Source organism: Dama dama, chromosome 14 (genome assembly GCF_033118175.1).
Source record: "Dama dama isolate Ldn47 chromosome 14, ASM3311817v1, whole genome shotgun sequence".
Lineage (NCBI taxonomy): Eukaryota > Metazoa > Chordata > Mammalia > Artiodactyla > Cervidae > Dama > Dama dama.
Window position 1 is genome coordinate 11,163,292 of NC_083694.1, and position 20,439 is coordinate 11,183,730.

General features: G+C 39.3%; 1 protein-coding gene and 1 long non-coding RNA gene across 2 annotated transcripts in view; one reads left to right on the forward strand and one right to left on the reverse strand.

Moving 5' to 3' along the window:
- Nucleotides 1-10,827: 10,827 nt before the first annotated feature.
- Nucleotides 10,828-14,964, reverse strand: RGS1 (regulator of G protein signaling 1). Its single transcript, XM_061160021.1, has 5 exons — nt 14,758-14,964; nt 14,318-14,398; nt 13,845-13,906; nt 12,353-12,516; nt 10,828-11,661 (listed from the first exon to the last, which is right to left on the reverse strand). The coding sequence occupies exons 1-5, from the start codon at nt 14,892-14,894 to the stop codon at nt 11,476-11,478; spliced, it is 630 nt and encodes a 209-aa protein (XP_061016004.1). The 5' UTR covers nt 14,895-14,964; the 3' UTR covers nt 10,828-11,475.
- Nucleotides 14,965-20,373: 5,409 nt separating this feature from the next.
- LOC133069007 (uncharacterized) overlaps nt 20,374-20,439 on the forward strand; it is a 188,212-nt gene continuing 188,146 nt past the window's right edge. Inside the window, exon 1 of the long non-coding RNA XR_009695752.1 lies at nt 20,374-20,438. This is a non-coding gene — a long non-coding RNA (uncharacterized LOC133069007). The remainder of the gene's footprint in view (nt 20,439) is intronic.

The window sequence follows — 20,439 nt, forward strand, 5'->3', positions numbered from 1 at the left end:
GTAGTATTCCATTGTGTATATGTACCACTACTTCTTTATCCATTCATCTGTCGATGGACATCTAGGTTGCTTCTGTGTTCTAGCTATTGTAAGTAGTGCTGCAATGAACAATGGGATACATGTGTCTTTTTCAACCCTGGTTTCCTCAGGGTATATGCCTAGGAGTGGGATTGCTGGGTCATGTGGTGGTTTTATTCCTAGTTTCCTAAGGAATCTCCATACCATCTTCCATAGTGACTGTATCAGTTGACATTCCCACCAACAGTGCAAGAGCATTCCCTTTTTTCCATACCCTCTCCAGCATTTATTGCTTGTAGACTTTCTGATGATGGCCATTCTGACTGGTGTGAGGTGATATCTCATTGTGGTTTTGATTTGCATTTCTCTAATGGGAAACAGTGGAAACAGTGTCAGACTTTATTTTTGGGGGCTCCAAAAAATTGCGGATGGTGATTGCAGCCATGAAATTAAAAGAAGCTTACTCCTTGGAAGGAAAGTTATGATCAACCTAGATAGCATTTTAAAAAGCAGAGATATTACTTTGCCAACAAAGGTCCATCTAGTCAAGGCTATGGTTTTTCCAGTGGTCGTGTATGGATGTGAGAGTTGAACTGTGAAGAAAGCTGAGTGCCGAAAAATTGATGCTTTTGAACTGTGGTGTTGGAGAAGACTCTTGAGAGTCCCTTGGTCTGCAAGGAGATCCAACCAGTCCATCCTAAAGGAGATCAGTCCTGGGTGTTCACTGGAAGAACTGATGCTGAAGCTGAAACTCCAATACTTTGGCCACCTCATGCAAAGAGTTGACTCATTGAAAAAGACCCTGATGCTGGGAGGGGTTGGGGCAGGAGGAGAGGAGGACGACAGAGGATGAGATGGCTGGATGGCATCACCGATTTGATGGACATGAGTTTGAGTAAATTCCGGGAGTTATTGATGGACAGGGAGGCCTGGCTTGCTGCAATTCATGGGGTCGCAAAGAGTCGGACACGATTGAGCAACTGAACTGAACGGAACTGAACTGAACTGAATAATGAGTATTGAGCATCTTTTCATGTGTTTGTTAGCCATCTGTATGTCTTCTTTGGAGAAATGTCTGCTTAGGTCTTTTCCCCACTTTTTGATTGGGTTGTTTGTTTTCCTGGTATTGAGTTGTATGGGCTAATGTATATTTTGGAAATTTATCCTTTGTCAGTTGTTTCATTTGCTATTATTTTCTCCTGTTCCGAGGGTTGTCTTTTCACCTTGCTTATAGTTTCCTTTGCTGTGCAAAAGCTTTTAAGTTTAATCAGGTTCCACTTGTTTACTTCTGTTTTTATTTCCACTACTCTAGGAGGTGAATCATAGAGGATCTTGCTTTGATTTATGTCATCAAATATTCTGGCGATGTTGTCCTCTAAGAGTTTTATAGTTTCTGGTCTTACATTTAGGTCTTTAATCCATTTTGAGTTTATCTTTGTGTGTGGTGTTAGGAAATGTTCCAATTTCATTCTTTTACATGTAGCTGTGCAGGTTTCCCAGCACCATTTGTTGAACAGGCTGTCTTTGCCCCATTGTATATTCTTGCCTCCTTTGTCAAAAATAAGGTATCCATAGGTGCATGGGTTTATTTCTGGGCTTTCTATCTTGTTCTGTCCCACTGTTTTTAAGCCAGATTTGTGCATCATGAAACTCTCTCCTTTTAGGGTGAACAGCTTCATAGGTGGTTCTCTGGTCTCTCAGGGAAACTGGCCTGGTGCGTTCACTGCCCTAGTCCTCCTCGTTTCCATGGGATTCACACTTCCTACCTGATGCCCCGCTTAACTACAGCTCTGTTTTCCAGAGCCTCAGACTACGTTTGCTTGGAATCCTGACTTTTCCTGGTGATCAGCTCTGATTATAAACCTCAGAGGATTTACATCCATCATATGTAGCCCTGAATGGAGTCAGAGTGAGTGAACTGAAAGTACACGCAGCCTGGCCAACTTGTTTCCACTTCATGTTTTTATCAGCTGCAGAAATTTCCATCACTAATCCTTTTCCTGCTTCTTAGTCGTCACCTCCCGTTTTTTTGTGTTGTTTTTGGCATTTTCTGTTCTCGGTTGCGTCCGAAGTAAGCTTTTCACATATTGTTCTCATCCACGGCTTACATCCTCTCTTCCAGGCAGCTCTATCTTGAAGAACATCACAGGGTCAGAGAGATAATCTTTGCCTCGTGTGGGAACTGAGAAACACTGCACTGTGGGGGAAGCGTCGCCCTGGTTTTTCCCAGGATGGTGCCGTATAGCTTTCTAAATGAAAAAGAAATTGCTTACACTTAAACATATATCAGTGTCTTTATATTTATCAGGATAAAACTCTCTAGTTACTCTAACAAATCACTGCCAGGTCTTAAGAGGCTTTTAGTTTTCACTCACACAAATGCCAAAGCAGTGTGCTTGACTGTTTCAAGTGTGACAGTTCCTCCATGTGACTTTGCAAGATCAGCACCCCTCGCTTCTGGCAGTAGATGTGGGGAAGAAAGAGACAACCTGCGTGTCTTCTTGACAGCTCTGGAAATGGTATCTATCCCTTCTGCTCACCCCACAGAATTCAGTTTTTTGGCCCTAATAATTCATGATAAAATATCAAATTGCAGTTGAAGAGGAAAAAAAAGGCCAAATTCAAATAAAAGAGCTACTAAGAAGTATATATCCAAATACTGACTATATAGAGATATTCATGGTGGTGATGGTTTAGTTGCTAAGCCATGTCCAACTCTTTGTGACCTCCATGGATTTTAGCCCGTCAGGCTCCTCTGTCCATGGGATTTTCCAGGCAAGAATACTGGAGTCGGTTGTCATCTCCTCCTTCAGGGGATCGTCCCGACCTAGGGATCACATCCCACATCTCCTGTGTCTCCTGCATTGCAGGCGGATTCTTTACCACTGCACCACCTGGGAAGCCTGCATAGAAGGTTCTATATTTGCCTTTCACTTTAAGGGGGCTAGGAAATGTGGTTTTCCTGGCGTCCATGGAGAAAGCCTCAAACTGGTGATCATCTAAGCAGTCTCTACCATACCCTCATACAAGGAAAGAGGAAAAGAAATCGTTATTTGAGGACAATAATAATGGTGAAAGCAAAAAGATATCGATGTGACCCAAGTAATATTAGTAAGTAGTAGGACAGACTTGTTCTAGCCCTTTAATGGCATAGCTCCGTAATGCCAGAATTTTCATTTATTTGAGTTTCAGAGATTGCCGTTAATCCAATAATAGTTCAAAAAGTTTGAGTTTAACCCCCACTTTGCTGTGTACCTGCCAATTCTCTGAAGCCACATCCTTCCTCCGGGACAAAATCCCTAGTCCCTTCTCTGAGCTCACATGGCCCATTGTTCCTGTCTGCGGAGAGGAGACTGGGATAGACCCCAGGAAGTCCACAGGAGCAGAAGGGCAGGATGTATGTGGTTCCTTAGCCTCCCAGAATCTGGGGAGAGGAGGTCTGGGATGCTTTCACTCTGTAACAGGCACTCTGGAAAGGGGCATGCACCATCCAGCCAAGCTTGTGACCGTGGAGGGGGAGGGCTTGCTGAAGGAGGCACACTTGGTGTGACTGGACGCCCATGGACGTTGCATGTGGAGCTGACGGCACCTGGAGGCCTTTTGGCAGGTTGGGACCACACGGTCTCTCCCATCAGGGGGAAGAGGGAGCACCAGTCCCGTGTGGATTTCCATCAGGGACCCAGAGAAAGCTCAGGGGAGGGTGTCTCTTAGACAGTCTTGCTTGCCCCTCTTCCTTATCTCTCTCAAAATGTTAGTCTATCTGCCTGCCTGTCTTTCTGCTGTTTTCTGTCCAAGAGCACCAAGAGCCTCTCACTAGCTGGCGCCGTATCTTAGTCGTCTCTGTTTCCCTGGCATCCAGCAAAGCTTTTGGCATGAAGCAGGTATCACTGATCGGTGAGTCTATCAAGGAAGCCATCATCTAGTTCAGTTCTAAAGGCACACAGTGGAGCCTAGAATTCTGAATATGAATTAAGAAACCCCTCAGCAAGGAATATTTTGGGCTTATTTCCCCCCTCAACTTTGAGACTTCTAATCACCTCCTTAGATAGTATGAATTATGATCATTCTAGTCAAAACCATGCCAAATAAACATCCTAGGAAGTATCTTGTTCAGTTCTTAATATGGGAATGTGTTCTACCCATGACTTGTTCGCAGTGGGTCATTTGTAAGCACTGAATTAACTGACAGATTTAAGAGGAAAAAAAATCAATAGACTAGGACACAATCTGTTTCTATGGATAATTCAAGCTGAGGGTTTCAAGGCAGAGTATGAAAGGTAAGACCAGTGGAAAGAATGCCAATTTTACTGATTTAAACCTAGCCTGAACTAAAAAACAAAACAAAACTGAATTTTTACCTTCTGGGTTTGACTAAAATAGCAACAGGTAGTTTGGGGAGAAGATAGGATAATATCTGAAATCTGCTCCAATCCTGTCCTTTTTCCATCTCTTTCCAGAAATGAAGGGCAAGCTCCTCACCTATTTGAGGAATTAAGGTAAGAAGTGTGCCAGGAGAATGACTGGCTACCTTCAGGTTTCTCGTCTTCTTTCTTGTCTCCGTGGACAGGAAGTGAGCACTAGAACATTCCACTGGTCACATGGACTCACTGTCAAGCTAGGGGCCAAGCCTGCCCTCTGAGGAGACAGAATTCCCATCACAGAGCCACAATCATCATGCCCCTTCATGCTGTCTGCTGCTGCTCATCATTGGGGCACTTTCTGTTTCTGTCTGACAGCCCTGTCTCTCTCATCTGGATCCTACACTCCAGTTTTGTTTTCTGTCTTTAAAAGGTGCTTTCAATCTCAGAGCAATTGCTTGCTGCAAATATGTTGAGTATCTTTGTCCTTGGTTTTTATTCTCAGTCTGGATGAGAGCTTTCAAGACTCTGCTTTTGTCCAAGAGATCTGTGAGAGGAAAAATGTGGAATGCTTCGTATGTCGGTTCGTTGTGAATAAGCTGTTATCTGTTGAAAGCTCTACATAATTTATTTTGCATGTGGAGCCTCTTACAAGCATATGCCTTAATCTTCCTCCAGGGCGCCCCTCTTCTGTTTCTGAGTTGTCTGACACACATTTGCAGCTGAAAGACCTCAAAGGTGATCTATTTAAAAATGAGCTGGAAAGAGCTTTGTTGTGATTTTAAGGGCCCCGCTAGACACCACAGAGGTATCACCCGTGTTCTTCTCTTATATTATTCTCACAGCAAATCACTCCCCGAATCTTGTCCTTTCTCCCTCTTCTTCCCATTGCCTTGATTTCTGCCCTGATTCTCCCTTGCTGGGCTACAAAGCTGTTTCCTATGTGGCTTTTCTTCCTGAGTTATGTCTTCCCTTGTAATTGTCTTCCACACTAAATCCGGAATTTGCTTTTAAAACACAAAGTAATCATGTCACTTGCAGGAGGAGCATGACACAGTGCAGAGTCTTTGGAAACACGCATTTTTTGTTGTTGTTGTGTTGTTCCTAAGTCACACCTACTTGGATTCAAACCCTGGGTCTGCTACTCACTGGTTCTGTGCCCTTAGATAAATTTGTTCACCTTTTTGGTTCTACATTTGTTGATCAATAAATGAGGTTAAGAGTGGTTATCCCAGAGAGTTCTGATGTGGGCTCAGCAAGTAACTTGTAAGTCAATGCAAATAGTTCCGTCTTTTGCTCATTTCCTCAAACTTCATTGGTGACCTATCATATAAAGGATAAAACTCACACTCTGGAATGACTATGTTTCTTTTCAGAATATGCCCTAAACTACCTTCTCTGCTCTTCCTTTTATCCTCTTGCTGCCCGCATATATTCCAGCCACACTAAATAAATCACTGTTGCTGAATTCAGAGTATTATTTTTTCTTATTTCCTGACCTTTTCACAGACTATTTCCTGAAATGTCCTCACCTTCTTTCTTCCCTGGATGGGGTTTATTTATACTTCAAGATCCAACCCAATTATCCCTTTCCTCTGAAAAAGATGGAGAAATGAGCCAGCTAATATCATAACGAGTAAAAGTGCATGTTAAATACAGAACAAACCAAAATCTTTTCCTGGATGAACCAATCTGATGTCTATTTTAAAGTATTACTATTTGAGTAACTATTTTTTGCTAAGAAAATGTGCAGTTAAAGAAATTTTTAGAAGGCTTATGCTTTTCACGTGAGAACTAGGAGCCTGGTTTTTCTCTGAGAGACATGGAGAGTGTCTGTGTGGAGGGTCCCTAAACTCTTAGAAATTATGCATAGTCAGCTACATGGATCCTGGACCTCTGACTCTGCTTGGAGATCGATAGGAGAGGGAGGAAGGATGGTAAGGACATTTAATTCTGAAGTGTAATGACACGGCCAACAGTGTTCCATGTCTAAGACACGTGCTTACAGTGCGCCGTGCCTTCTTATGTAAAACAAACAGCTCCCTAATCCTGGGAACTTGACTTCTTTTTCAATCATCAAGACTCCTGCCACAGATCTTCCCCAAATGGCAACATTCCAGATTAAGGCAAGATCCACATGGGTTTATAAATTTGGTTCTTTGGGGATTGGATTGGAATTCTTAACCTAATCTTTCATCAATTATGGCAGTTTTAAAATAATATAGACAATTCTAAACTGTAGCACAATCACTTCTGGCCTTAAATTTCAATTTGAGAAGATAAAATATGTGTGGCATTTCAGGGCAGTCAGGTTTTCAAATGAGATGTAAGGTAATATAAACATTTAAGACACTCAGCCAATTCATTTCCTCTCTCCATCTGTCTCTTCCTCCCTCTCTTTCATTTTCCTTTTGCACTGTTTTCAAATTTCAAGTGAAATGAACCACTGAGAGGTACATACCCAGTTAAATACTGACTATATAGAGCCATGCATAGAAGGTTCTATATTTTGCTACTGACTTATTTGTAGACAAGTTTCACTTAGATTAGGGACTGAGTAAGATGCAAAATTTTGCCATTGGAATGACACATTTTTAGCTTTTGAAACTGAGCAGGACCTTTCAGGGTTTCCTGAAGTAGACCCCCCCTCCCTTATGTCCCCAGTCTCTTGTTTGTAGAAAACCTTTAGCCTCCTAGGTCTTCCTTGAGTTCCAAAGAGCACATTTAATCAGAGAAGTGAGAAAATAGAGAAAGGGAAACAGTCAAGCAAGATAAAATAATGGTATTTTAGCCATAAAACAGAGTCATGAACCTTTATTTTTCTCCTTAGGGGCTGTAGATAATATTATGAGCCGCCATGTCCTCAAGTTGTTTTGCAAATACTAAAACCCCCACCAGGTACAAGAAATTAACTGCATGCTGCTCACAAGCAGGTAGACCCCAGACTGATTGGAACCAGAAAGTTGAGACATTGACTCCCAAACTACGACCTGTTACCTCACCACCAGCCAATCAGAAGAATGTCCATGAGCTGGTCAGACACCCTGCAATCCTCACCCTAACACTGACTTCAAGACCCTTCCCTGAAAGCCACTGTGGAATTTGAGTCTCTTCAGCCTATTCTCCTTGCTTGGTCCCATGTTGGGTGCCTGGATATAAACCACAACCTGCTGCCAGTAGATTCACCACAACCTGGTGTCAGTAGATTCACCACAGCCTACCGTCAGTAGATTCATTACAGCCTACTGTCAGTAGATTCGTTTTGATGTGTGTTGGGTGAATGGATCCTAGTTTGCTTCAGTAACACTTTTAAGATACTGGTCTCAACAAGACAGGTAATGGTATTTCTGCAGTTGGGCAGTATATTTTGTTGTTGTTGTTCTGAAGACTGGATTTCATGCAGTCTTGAGGAAATTCTCTAATTCTGTGTACTAACAACCTTTATTTATATCTGTGGTAGTTTAAATCAGCTTTTACTCTATTTTTCCCTTCACATATGTCAGAATTTCTTACTTTTAATGACAAATCATCAAGAGACTCCTATTAATATAGCCAGTATAGCCTGTGTTTGCACACAAAGTAAAAGAAATTTGAACTTTAGTTTTATCCTATGTGCAGTCATGAAATTAAAAGACACTTACTCCTTGGAAGGAAAGTTATGACCACGCTAGACAGCATATTAAAAAGCAGAGACATTACTTTGCCAACGAAGGTCCGTCTGGTCAAGGCTATGGTTTTTCCAGTGGTCATGTGTGGATGTGAGAGTTGGACTGTGAAGAAAGCTGAGCGCTGAAAAATTGATGCTTTTGAACTGTGGTGTTGGAGAAGACTCTTGAGAGTCCCTTGGACTGCAAGGAGATCCAACCAGTCCATTCTAAAGGAAATCAGTCCTGGGTGTTCATTGGAAGGACTGATGCTGAAGCTGAAACTCCAAGACTTTGGCCACCTGATGCGAAGAGTTGACTCATTGGAAAAGACCCTGACGCTGGGAGGGATTGGGGGCAGGAGGAGAAGGGGATGACAGAGGATGAGACGGCTGGATGGCATCACCGTCTTGATGGGCATGAGTTTGAGTAAACTCCGGGAGTTATTGATGGACAGGGAGGCCTGGCATGCTGCGATTCATGGGGTCGCAAAGAGTCGGACACGACTGAGCGACTGAACTGAACTGAACTGAACTGATGTGAGCTAAATGTGTACTTTTTATTGCGCTTCAGTGGGTCTGATGTCTACCTTCACAGATTCCTACTTTTCTAAAATATACATATTAGGATTAATGTAAAATATGTCTGAGAAAAGTATATTCGGTTTTAATTTTTAGGTGAATTGATTTTCATACATACAAATCATACATATTGTTCACTGCCACTGCTTTACTATCACAATAGAACACAGCGTATGAGCTGAGCATCTCAGATGGAGTGAGTGGATCAGATTTCTCTAATCATATTTCTGTAAATGATCTCATAAAACATCCACACCGTAATAAGCAATGCCAATGAAAAGAAGTCTTTTCAAGTTTTTTGCAGTATCTTGAATCTCTGCAGCCATGGTGACATTTTTTTGTCATTTTGAAAATGAAGAAATGTCTTACATGTTTGTTTTGATTATCTGTCCAAAAATCGGATGGCTCTTTAACCTGACACCTTATGAAGAGAAAGACCAGAACCAGATGTTTTATGACCAGTGTGTGTATTAGGCAGTGGTACTTCTAATTCCTCTCAGTTTGAAGGGCCTGAACTATTTAACATGACAGTAGTGCTAGAAATAGGTGCAGAGTGTTTCGTGTCTATATAGACTCAGGTCACCTCCAGTAGACATTGAAAATAACTATATAGTGATATGAAGTGTTAGAAAGCCTTTATGGAAGAGTAATTCTACCTGTGCCTTGAAGAATCCACTGGATTTTGAAAACTAGAAGGAGGTAGGAAAAAGCATTTGTAGAGATAGTAGACTAACCAAAGAAAGTGAAGGTGAAGGCTTCTTCAAAAAAGACAATTAATGCAGAGTGATGTCAAGTAGGAAGTATACCTAGAGGGGAGCCATGCAGATTATACCTTGAAGATCTCACTGGGAATGTTTTTAAGTCTAGAAAGTGAAATTTATACTCTATATTGTATGTCATGGGAAATGACATGGCAAGATCGGAGTCTCAGAAAGTGATGTCTGTGGCTGTTCAGAGGATGGATTGAAAAGAAGAGTCTGGAAGAAAGGAAACCAATCACATGAATGAGCAAGCAGTGAGATCCCATGTTAACACAGGGGGCACAGAAAAAGAGCAAGTGACATACCAACTGCTCACATAGATTATAGAAGGATAACTGAGGGAACTTGGTGATGGAATGAGTGAGGGAAAGAAAATACCTGATGGTGGTGATGAAACTGGACTTCTCTCCTAAACCTCTTTTATAATAGTTCTAGCTTCTAAATCATGGAATTAAGTTAAGGTAGAGACAATTTGGATTGTTCCATGGAAATTCAGGAATAGTACTTTTAAAAGCCATCTACATATTGCACCGTTGCTATGTGCCTAATGACAACCTACTGTGTACTGAGATTGTCCAGAGTGTTACATTGTGCTGTGTGGATGGCTGATGATTCAGTAATACATGGGACATGGGTGCATGGGAAGATACAACTTTACAGGATGCGCTGGGCTATGCATCATCTTTATTATCTTTATGTAGGTGTTCCTACAGAGCAGTTTCATGTTCCTACTTAGGTAACACCTAGGACTGCTGAAGACTTGAGGATTTAGGAAATGTCTTCTGGCCAGTGGGGGGCAGTGTTGTGGAGTAGAAGGAGCACAAATGGTGTGGTCAGAAGGTTTATGTATAATTCCTGGCTTTAGGACTCTCTCTTAACCCCAGGATTCCTGACCCTGGATAACCAGAGCATCTTCAGAATCACCTGGAATTTCCTCTTAAAATATAAATTCTCTACCTTGGGGATTCTGATTCAGTCAGTCTGGAGTAGGGTCCTGAAATTGGTGTTTTGTTTTTTAACATCCTAGGTAATTTTAATAGTTAAATTTGGGAAATAGCAATTTAATCTTACTAGTCACTGCTTTCATAGGATTGCTATAAACATTAAATGAGAAAATACATCTGATTTTTATAAGCTTTAAAACATAATAAACTACTAGTTGTTAATTAGGTGACTTCTTGAAATAAAATTCCCATCCCATTTTAAAAGACTTCAATTTCTCATCGGTTTGAAGCTTGACTGTATGAGAGCATATTATATTTGTTTGATCTTTATACATTGTGATATAAGAGAGAAGACTAATGAACTCTGTCCAATACATGCACATAATACATATAATATGAATTAATTGGACGATAGTTTTTGATGTTGAAGAGGTGAAAGGAAGTAGAAGACTCTTAAATTTTTGTTAAATCTGAAAAGTAAATGCCAGATTTTAAAGATGGCAAGGAAATATAAACAGAAGTTGTTTCTATATTTTTAATATAAAACTCACATTTATTATTGACACTGTGATAATTTAATTTACAAATATACCCTGACTTTCCAGCTTTAAGGCAATAGCTTAAGTTAAATACGTTGTTCTCTTCTTCATCTCTTTCAAGACCCCCAAAACAATCAAACAAACAACACTGAAAAACTTTGTCTACAACAGCAATGGAGATTCTGAAACACAGACTTTTCAAATAGTCATCCAAGTAAAAGAAATTTCAGCAGCTCAATCCAGTCTTTGTATAACACTATGCAGCATAAATACCACTTGACCTTGAAGCTTACAGCATGTTTTAATCAGTTTCAAAACCTTTATTCACAGTTTCTGTGTGGCGAGTGTTACCAGGCCTTCTCGGTGCTGAGGGATGTTCTAATACGCAGGTCCACTTTATTTTAAGACAGTACCACAGCCTCTCCTTCCTTCTACCATCACTAAATTTTCACCTCACACTTCTTCAGCCCTGAGCCTGGATAGCTTCCACGTTAATCTGTTTTGAGTCATGGGTTCTTCCCTTGGGCCTGTGAGTCATCCAAAAAGGCCAAAGTGTTCCCCCAGGGAGCCATCCTCTTGCCTTCCTTCTGTACTTGATACCATCACTAATTCCCTCCAGCCAGGAACCAGTCACTTTAGACTATTAGCCTGAAGGTCATTCAGAAGATTTAAGTATATATTTGATTTGAGGAACCTGGGATACGAGTCCTTTTCCATAAGAGTATATATGATTTTTTGGGCCTCATCAAAAGACGTGGGTGTTGGTGCTTTAATCTTCTTGGCTGTAGATTCTCGAGTGCGGAAGTCAATATTGATCTAAAAAAGAAATCCGCATGAATTCATATACACTTCCCATTTGTTGCATATTTTATGATGTTACTGTTGCTTTCAAACTATTTGGGAATGGTGACTCTAAACTCTTATTTAAATCAGCTGGAATATCTCTTACATGCCTATTCTAAACATACCTTATGCTAGGTTTGGAGGAGTTAAAAAGAAATATCACAAAGAGGCAGAGATATCTTTGTTCCAATTTAACTTATGGTCTGTCTTAAATATTTATATAAGGTGACACATGCATCAAAAAAAAGTGATGTGCACATTTACAGGAGCAGAGGATGCTTGAACCAGAAATATTTAGCAGGAAGTGGGCATTACTTCTAAGTGGAAATACTTCTTTTGCTGTAACCCATGTATTGCACTAATCCCTTCTTTTCCTAGCCAGCTCATCCAGGACCCCCTGACACACAGTTCTGGTAAGTGTCACCAGTACTCCTTACCCCACCCTATCAAGTTAGCTTGTTTTACAAAACCAATCTTTCATTTAGTCTTTTCATAGATATAGAAAATTAGATTATCATTGCACTGAACTATGGAAATACACTTAGATATACAACAGTGAAAATCATGATGCTCAGAAAGGATTTCATCTTGCAACTATGTTGAATGTTATCCTGTATCGAAATTCCTTTACATATAAGCTGATGAAAGTAAACTAAATACTCACTTGTTTGGCAGCATCTGACTGCACAAATGCCTTATAGATTTTCTCGGCTTTGCAATGCAAAAGATCAGACTTTGTTTTTTTATAGTCTTCACAAGCCAGCCAGAACTCAATATTCTCCTCACTGAACTCAGACTTCAGGAAATTTCCAAAGACATCTTGACCAGCTAAAAAGACAGGGAGAGGGGGTGAGATAAATTAATTGAGCCAATAAATGAATAAGTTGGAGAAATTTTACAAGAAAAATACTAGCATATTTTCTGTGTACAAAGGAGAGAGTTGGTTCTTGCTGAAATTACTATCTGTAGAGAGCCTTAGAGATCCCTTCATTTATAGTTTATCTGTGGTCAGATTCACTTGTCATAGTCACACAACTGCTTAGTGGTGGCTATAAAACTGTGCTTTACTTCCATCTGCTAATTAAATTAAAATTCTGCTCTGCAGATTAAAAAACAATCTCTTATGCTACCAACCCAGCCAGAATGCAGAGTATTTTAGGGAATAAAATATTGACAAAAGGCATTGATTGCATGCTAATCATTAACAAATATAATTTCTCCATCCAACTCACATAAGTCAGAAGATGTGAGCCCTGTATGTTACATATGTATGCTGTACTGATCATATTACTGAGGCCTTTCAATGGGCCATTTCTGTAGCATTGTTTGTTTTTCTGAATTATAAACTAAGGCAGATAATAAGCAGATGAACCAGACTGAACTACTTGATCCCCATATGAGGGTGTTTGGGAGAAGAGGATCAGCTCTGTGGATAGGGACAAGCTACCCATCTATATCCCTGACTGAGGTCCTATTTCAACAGGATCCCAGTGTCTATGATGAGGGTTAAGGCAAGCAGATTTCATTCACCTTCTTCATCAGAAACTCCCCACAAGACTGTGGTTTAAAGAGTCTTTTATTATCATATCTATGTTATAATGTGTCATGTTTTATATAATGCAATTATATGCCATGTGTCTCAACCACCTTCAAGGCAGCAAGACACTGCTTTTGCTTTTGAATCCTTGTTGCTTCTAAAAATGCCCGCACATAAAAGTGGGCTGAATGAATGATTTAATGCATGTATGAATGGAGAATATAATTATTGGACCGAGTGAATCCTGCTCCTTATATCCCATGGTACAAAAATACATCCTTTGGGTAGCTTTGAAAATAGTGGTTGAGATGTTTAATTGACTTTTTAAAACTTTAAACTCCAGAGACCCAGCCTGATTATAAATTTTGCTCCTATAACGACCCCTGGAAGTAACTAGCTGCCTTGGCACATTTTTCTGAAGGGTGGCAGCAGCGCTGAGCGCGGAGATGACGTGACACCTCAAGGAGGCATAGCATGCCGAAGTTGCCAGTGCTGCTCCACTCCCAGAGGACAGCTTTCCACACACCTCCACCCACAGCACTCTGTTTTAATGAGTCTGTCCAATCTGTCTGCACACTGAGATAAAGCCAGAGACATCCGACAGTTAATCTGCACTTACTTTGGTTGGCAAGAAGTTTTTCCAGGGATTCAGACCACTGCTTCACCTCATCAGCAGAGAGTCTGCAAGGCGGCAATATTTACATCCATTAGTATTTTTGTGTGTAAGCACAAATGAAATCAGAATGCTGCTGCATTTTGATAATTTCCTAAACCAAGACTCTAAGACTAATAAATTTTATTAAAATTTATCTATAAGAAAACAATAATTCACTTAGAATTACCATTGTTATGAAAGTATCTGCCAGTAAAATGTGAAAAATATCCAAATATACTCCAACAGTATAATAAATAGCAAATATATGCATGCACATTTGTATTTAATTTACATTGGTACTAATGTAGCTTAATCTTATTAGGCTTGTTACTTAAAAGAAATAAAGTCCATTATATTACTATTACTGTCGTGTTAGAATATAGAGCTAATGCATAGGCTGCTTATATAGTGACAGTTCCATGTATTAGTATACTTACAGGTCCTTGGACTTGGAAGACTTCATTCCAGATTCCAGATGTGGGATCATAGATCTCAGGTATGCTTTCACATCCATTCCACTACAAAAGACACAAAAGTAAATATTCAAGTTTCTTCAGTACAATACTTTTTATTAAAAAGAAAAGAACATGAAGTAAACTTCTCTAAGAAATCAGGTCATAATAAAAAAAGCTGATACAACATATTACTATGTTAAAGAGTGAGCCACTTTTTATGAGCCAAAGTCTGGAAGAATTCCCATCTCATTTAATAGCCTAGCATGATTCACATTTAAATACAAACAAATATACAACCAAATTCACAGAGGTCCTTGCTCTGATGTAGCTAAACTAAAGGCTCATATTTTCTTCCATTCATTTTCAATCGTTCTGCCATTAAAGATCACCTAAGTCCAAATTCACAAAGTGAAGGAACTTACAAAGTCTTGGGTCTCTTTTTCTGCGTTTTGTCGTCTAGAAGTGAATGATCAGTTCCTTTCAGTTCCTTTGGGTTAGCAGAGAGGAACATGCCTGGCATTTTGTCTAACCTTGATGTGGAGATGGCTGCTGCTCGCATCGTCTCCAGAGGCAAATGTCTGTGAGTCCGCGTCTCTGCCGCTTTATATAGTGACGGCTCACAGGCCCTCGCTGTGCAGACAAGTCTGTTTATCAAGTGATGTTGCCACAGACGCTGGAAGTTCCCCCTTTCTTGGTGTGTTGTGACGTGTATCTTGAAAAAAAAATGAGCATACAGTGATGTTTGCGGTTGAAACCTAACCAAATGAGACTAGGTCACTTGATTAAACAGAAAGAAAGAAAATTAGACCTGCAGAGGCGCACACACACACACCACATGTTAAATCACTCTTTGGTTCTAGAGGATGCTTGTTTTTTCATAAAGACTGCATGTTTCAATGAAACTTTTCCTTTGGTGGATTTACTGTATCATGGAGACTAGAGATGGGTCCCCTCCATGATTGGGATAGTCCTTGTCTATAAATTCATTTGATCACAATATTTTAAAAGACTTTTTTTTTTTCTTTCAGAAAGCAGTGTATAGAAATACTTTTTAGTTTATTTGTGCAGTGCATAGATCTGGTAGGAAGGAGAGCTATGAGAAGTTATCCTAACTTTTCCCTACTTCACATCTCATTCCTTATTTCCGTGGCAAGAAATTTCCATTCTGTGTTTTCCAAGGTGTGTGCTAGACATTCTACTTGTGACATACAGAATGATCTTAAGGAGCACATGGATTTTAATATTTAATTAAAAAAATAAATAATATATCAAACTGAGTTTTTTGTATACTACTGCTTTGGATAAGAATAAAGCAAAATTAAAAAAAAAACTGCAAACAAAAGAATCATTAACATAAAATGTGACATAATATGCAAATACACTGATACAAAAGAATTGCACAGTATCAGGATAAAAGCTGCTCATGATAAAAATAAGAATATATTCGGTCAGGTCAATAATATAATTTTTAGATGATGATCTTCTGAATTTTGGCAGTATCTCTGGAGAGGTATAGTCTAGCTTTAATAAAAATCAAGAATTAAAATAAAACCCCAAGAAAATGAAACTCGCTCAGTTGTGTCCAACTCTTTGTGACCCCATGGACTATATAGTCCATGGAATTCTCCAGGCCAGAATACTGGAGTGGGTAGCCTTCTCCTTCTCCAGGGGATCTTCCCAACCCAGAGATCAAGTAGGCAGATTCTTTAGCAGCTGAACCACAAGGGAAGCCCAAGAATACTGGAGTGGGTAGCCTATTCCTTCTCTAGCGGATCTTCCCAACCCAGGAATCGAACTGGGGTCTCCTGAAACCAGATGACTAATGACTAATTAGGGAAGAGGGGTTGGTTCAGTATAAGCTCTTACAGAGTTTGTATATATAGTGCTATTTATTTATGGAGTGTCCAGTTTATATTTTACCCCTGAAATGACAATGAATTTTACTTAGAGAAGCTTCTGAAGGTATTAGGTATAGTTGACAAAAGGGAATTGAGTATTAATCTTCCCATGTTAGTTCTGTCATTAGGATAAAAAATATTTGAAGGAATCACATTTATATTTAAAACTTTACTTAACATTTGATGTTCGAAAGATAATGTGATACATTTAGGAAGAGACCTAGTAAAATAAGGGGGCTTCTTTGGAAGTTACCCAGACAAAAATGATGAAGTTCAGAGATGGGTGACATAAAGGCATTCATTTGTGTACTTCTTGTAGTTCAGTCCATAGTTACTTTTCAGTTAAAATCTTCAGCATTGCTCATGTTTATTTATTTAATAACCTCTCATTCCTCTAGATAATTGTGGACACGGTATGTTAGAGAACAGTGATTGAAAGTTTATTTTTAAAGGCCACTATTATTGCTATCAAAATATACTAATAATTTGCAAAGCATGTTTCAGTAGCAGTAATTCCTTTGGGTGTTAGTAAGTGTTATTAGAACTATGACACCAGCTGTAGCAGTGGTTCTGGAAGCACAGAAGTTTGGGAAATGTTGAGTTAAAGCTCAGTAAACTTTCGAAATTGACCACCGCTGAGCTTCTGGGATCCTTCAGTATGTTAATGCACATTTGTCAGTCTAAATGGGTGGTGTGCAGCAGGGTCCTAACATTTTTGAGAACTGAACTCTCAGTAAGTATGGAAAGAGTTTGCACAAATAATGTTCTCTTGACAGCATGTTAGGAAGCTCTGGTGTGAGAGAGAAAATAAATATTTGTCTTTCTTACTTGCATATTAGTAATTCCTTAAACAACCAACCTTTTGCTACCTTGATACAGACTTTCAAGCTCAAGCATTTTCATGCAGTTACAGTTGTGTGCTTTGAAGCCCAAATGGAGAACTAAACTCCTGATTGGAGGGGGGAGGGGGGAAATCCCTCTGAAATTCACAGTGGGCTGTTGAAGCCTCTTCAGTGGCACACAAATGTAGCTGTGGTTTCAAAGGCTGCTTGGCAGCACATGCAGAGCCTGTGGGTACCAGAGCTGGGCAGATCCAGAGGAACTGTTGTCAGCAGGGCTGATGGTCCATGGCATGGCACTGAAGTCTCCTATCAGTCATACCACGTGTTGCTGTCTGGCTCCTTTTTGTGAAATCTATTAAGAAATGACAAATGATCAAATAGCATCTTTACTTAATCAATAACTTTGGCTGAAATTGTAGAGGATTTAACAAAAGTCAATAGGATAAACAGGGGTCTCACAAACATGATCTTGTCTGTATATTTCCTCTGTGAAACTGTGCTTAAGTAACCAGATTGCAGTCCTAAGAAAAGGAATACTTCATGTTATCTTTTTAAAAAAAAAAAATTAATGCTTTATTTTTGGAGCTTTACAGTAAAATAGAGCTGAAAGTACAGAGTTCCCACATAGTCCTTCCGCCCCCACCTCCCCCGCAGTCTTCCCCGCCATCAATATCTCACATCAGAGTGGTGTATTTGTTACACAATCAATGATAAGCACACATTGACACATCACTGTTGCCCCAAATCCTTAGTTTACGTTGCGGTTCACTCTCGGTGTTGAACATTCTTTGCGTTTTGACAAATGTATATGATATACATCTACCATTATGGTGTCATAAGAAGAGAGACATTATGCATTAAAAATTCCAGTGTTGCATTTTAAAATGTCTAGGAAATTGGTTCAATAAAACATTTAAGATTATGGCTATCAGTTTCAATGGGGATAAATTTTCATCTTTGCTGACTTGATTGTACATTTAGTTTCCACTCCAACTGCCTGAATCCTTGTAGGGAGTGCTTTGTTGAATGACTTTTCCAATCTTGATATAGATTAAACTGATGTTGAGCACTGCTGACATTTTACTGTGGGCATTAGGAATCACGGGAGAAAATAATGAGTATAAGAGTGTATTTTAAAAGAAGAAATACATCTGTGTGGTGAGATTCTGTGACATGAACAGAAATTTTGATCCATTTAAACCAAATATTTTGACTTAATAAACTTTAATGGTAGTCCTACAATGTATCAGACCCAAAGTACTGCAGATACAAAGGTGAATAAATATCCGTCCAAAGAGGGGTAGAGTATAGTCGGGCAGACAGATACTTAAGCAGGTCATCAGAGTGGAAAGTGCCATCACAGAGGAATGTACTGAGAAGGGACTAATTCTGAAATTGTGGGACAGAAGAAAAGCGCTGTTAATAGAGAGCCCAGAAATAAACCCACACACCTTTGGTCAATCAATCTTCTAAAAAGGAGGCAAGATTATATAATGGAGAAAAGACAGTCTCTTCAGCAAGTGGTAGTGGGAAAGCTGGACAGCTGCATGTAAATCAACGACATTAGAACACACCCTCACACCAAACACAAAAATAAACTCAAGAATGCTTAAAGATAAGATATGACACCATGAAACACCTAGAAGAGAACCTAAACAAAACACTCTCTGCCATAAATTATAGCAGTATTTTCTCAGATCACTCTCCTAAGGCAAAAGAAATGAAAGCAAAAATAAACAAATGGGACCTAATCAAACTTGTGAGCTTTTGCACAGCAAAGGAAACCATAAACAACATGAAAAGAGAACCTATGAACTGGGAGAAAATATTTGCAAATGATGCAACTGACAGAGGTTTAATTTCCAAAATATGCAAACAAACAGCTCATCAATATAAAAGAAAAACTAAACAACTCAATCAAAAAATGGGCAGAAGACTTAAACAGATATTTCTCCAGAGTAGACATACAGATGGCCAACAGGAACATAAAGAGATGCTCAATATTGTTCATTATTTTAAAAAATGCAAATCAAAACTACAATGAAGTCTCACTTCACACCAGTAAGAATGGCCAACATTAAAAAATCTACAGATAATAAATGTTGGAAAAGAAGCGGAGAAGAAGGAATACACCTTCACTACTGGTGGGGATGGAAACTGTGGCAGCCGCTATGGAGAGCAGTATGGTGGTTCCTTAAAAAGCTAAAAATAGAGTTACCACATGACCCAGCAATCCCACTCTTGGGTATATATCTGGAAAAGACAAAAACTCCGATTTTAAAAGCTACAGTCGTAGCCCAATGTTCATAGCAGCACATTTTGCAATAACCAAGACATGGAAGCAATCTAAATGTCCATTAACAGATGAACGGGTAAAGAAGATGTGGTACAAATACACAGTGGAATACTACTCAGCCATAAGAAAGAATGGCGCACTGCCGTTTGCAGCAACCTGGAGAGACTTGGAGATCATCATACAAATGAATTGTCAAACAAGACAAATATCCCACCTATATGTGGAATCTAAAAAATAGTCAGATAAATCTGTTAATATTCACAAAACAGAAACAGACTCACAGACATGGAAAACAAGCTTATGGTTACCAAAGAGGAAAGCAGGTGGAAGGATAAATTAGGAGTGTGGGATTAACAAATAATCACTACCATACATAAGACAGAGAAACAGGATTTACTGTAGGGCACTATATTCAATATCTTATAATAATCCATAAGAAAAGAATGGAAATATAAGTATATATGTGTGTGTATATATACACACATAACAGAGTCATTTTGCTGTATATACCTGAAACTAACACAATATTGTAAACAACTGTACTTCATTTTTCTAAAAACGTCCTATTGCCATTTACTACAAAGTCAATGTGTGCTATTCTGCTTGTCTCTGCATGCAAGAGCATCACCCCCTGGAAAGTACAAATAACTCTAGTGAAGAAAATGGTCTTCAGCAAGTAGATACCTCTTACATACATGAAGACCATGGAAGAATAGATCTGAAGATACAAAACTTTGCAGAGTTTTTTTTTTTTTTTACTATAGTTGGCTTACAAAATGGTATTCACTTCACCACAACAAAGTGACTCAGCTGTATGTATACATATATCCCCTCTTACTTTTTTCTTTTAAGATTCTTTGTCCATGTAGGCCCATATAATTTGCAGAGTTTAAAAGAGTCTATGAAAAACTTTGTTGAATTTGCATAAAGTCTCACTGGTTAGGGATTTAAGTTAAGGTCACTACCTGGGTCTGTTTTGTCTCCTTCACTCTCCAGGCTTGTGGGGAAGGCCACTGACAGTGTTTCAGCTACATGTCATAGAATTTATTTGAAAAGCTTCAACAAAGG

Bases quoted from the DNA above. Each gene is read 5' to 3' on its own strand.
- RGS1 (XM_061160021.1), bottom strand. From the start codon at position 14,894: ATGCGAGCAGCAGCCATCTCCACATCAAGGTTAGACAAAATGCCAGGC. The intron at 14,399-14,757 runs GTAAGTTCCTTC...TGTCTTTTGTAG, and splicing joins AAAAAGAGACCCAAGACTTT to TGGAATGGATGTGAAAGCAT. The intron at 13,907-14,317 runs GTAAGTATACTA...GCCGCCTTGCAG, and splicing joins TCTTCCAAGTCCAAGGACCT to ACTCTCTGCTGATGAGGTGA.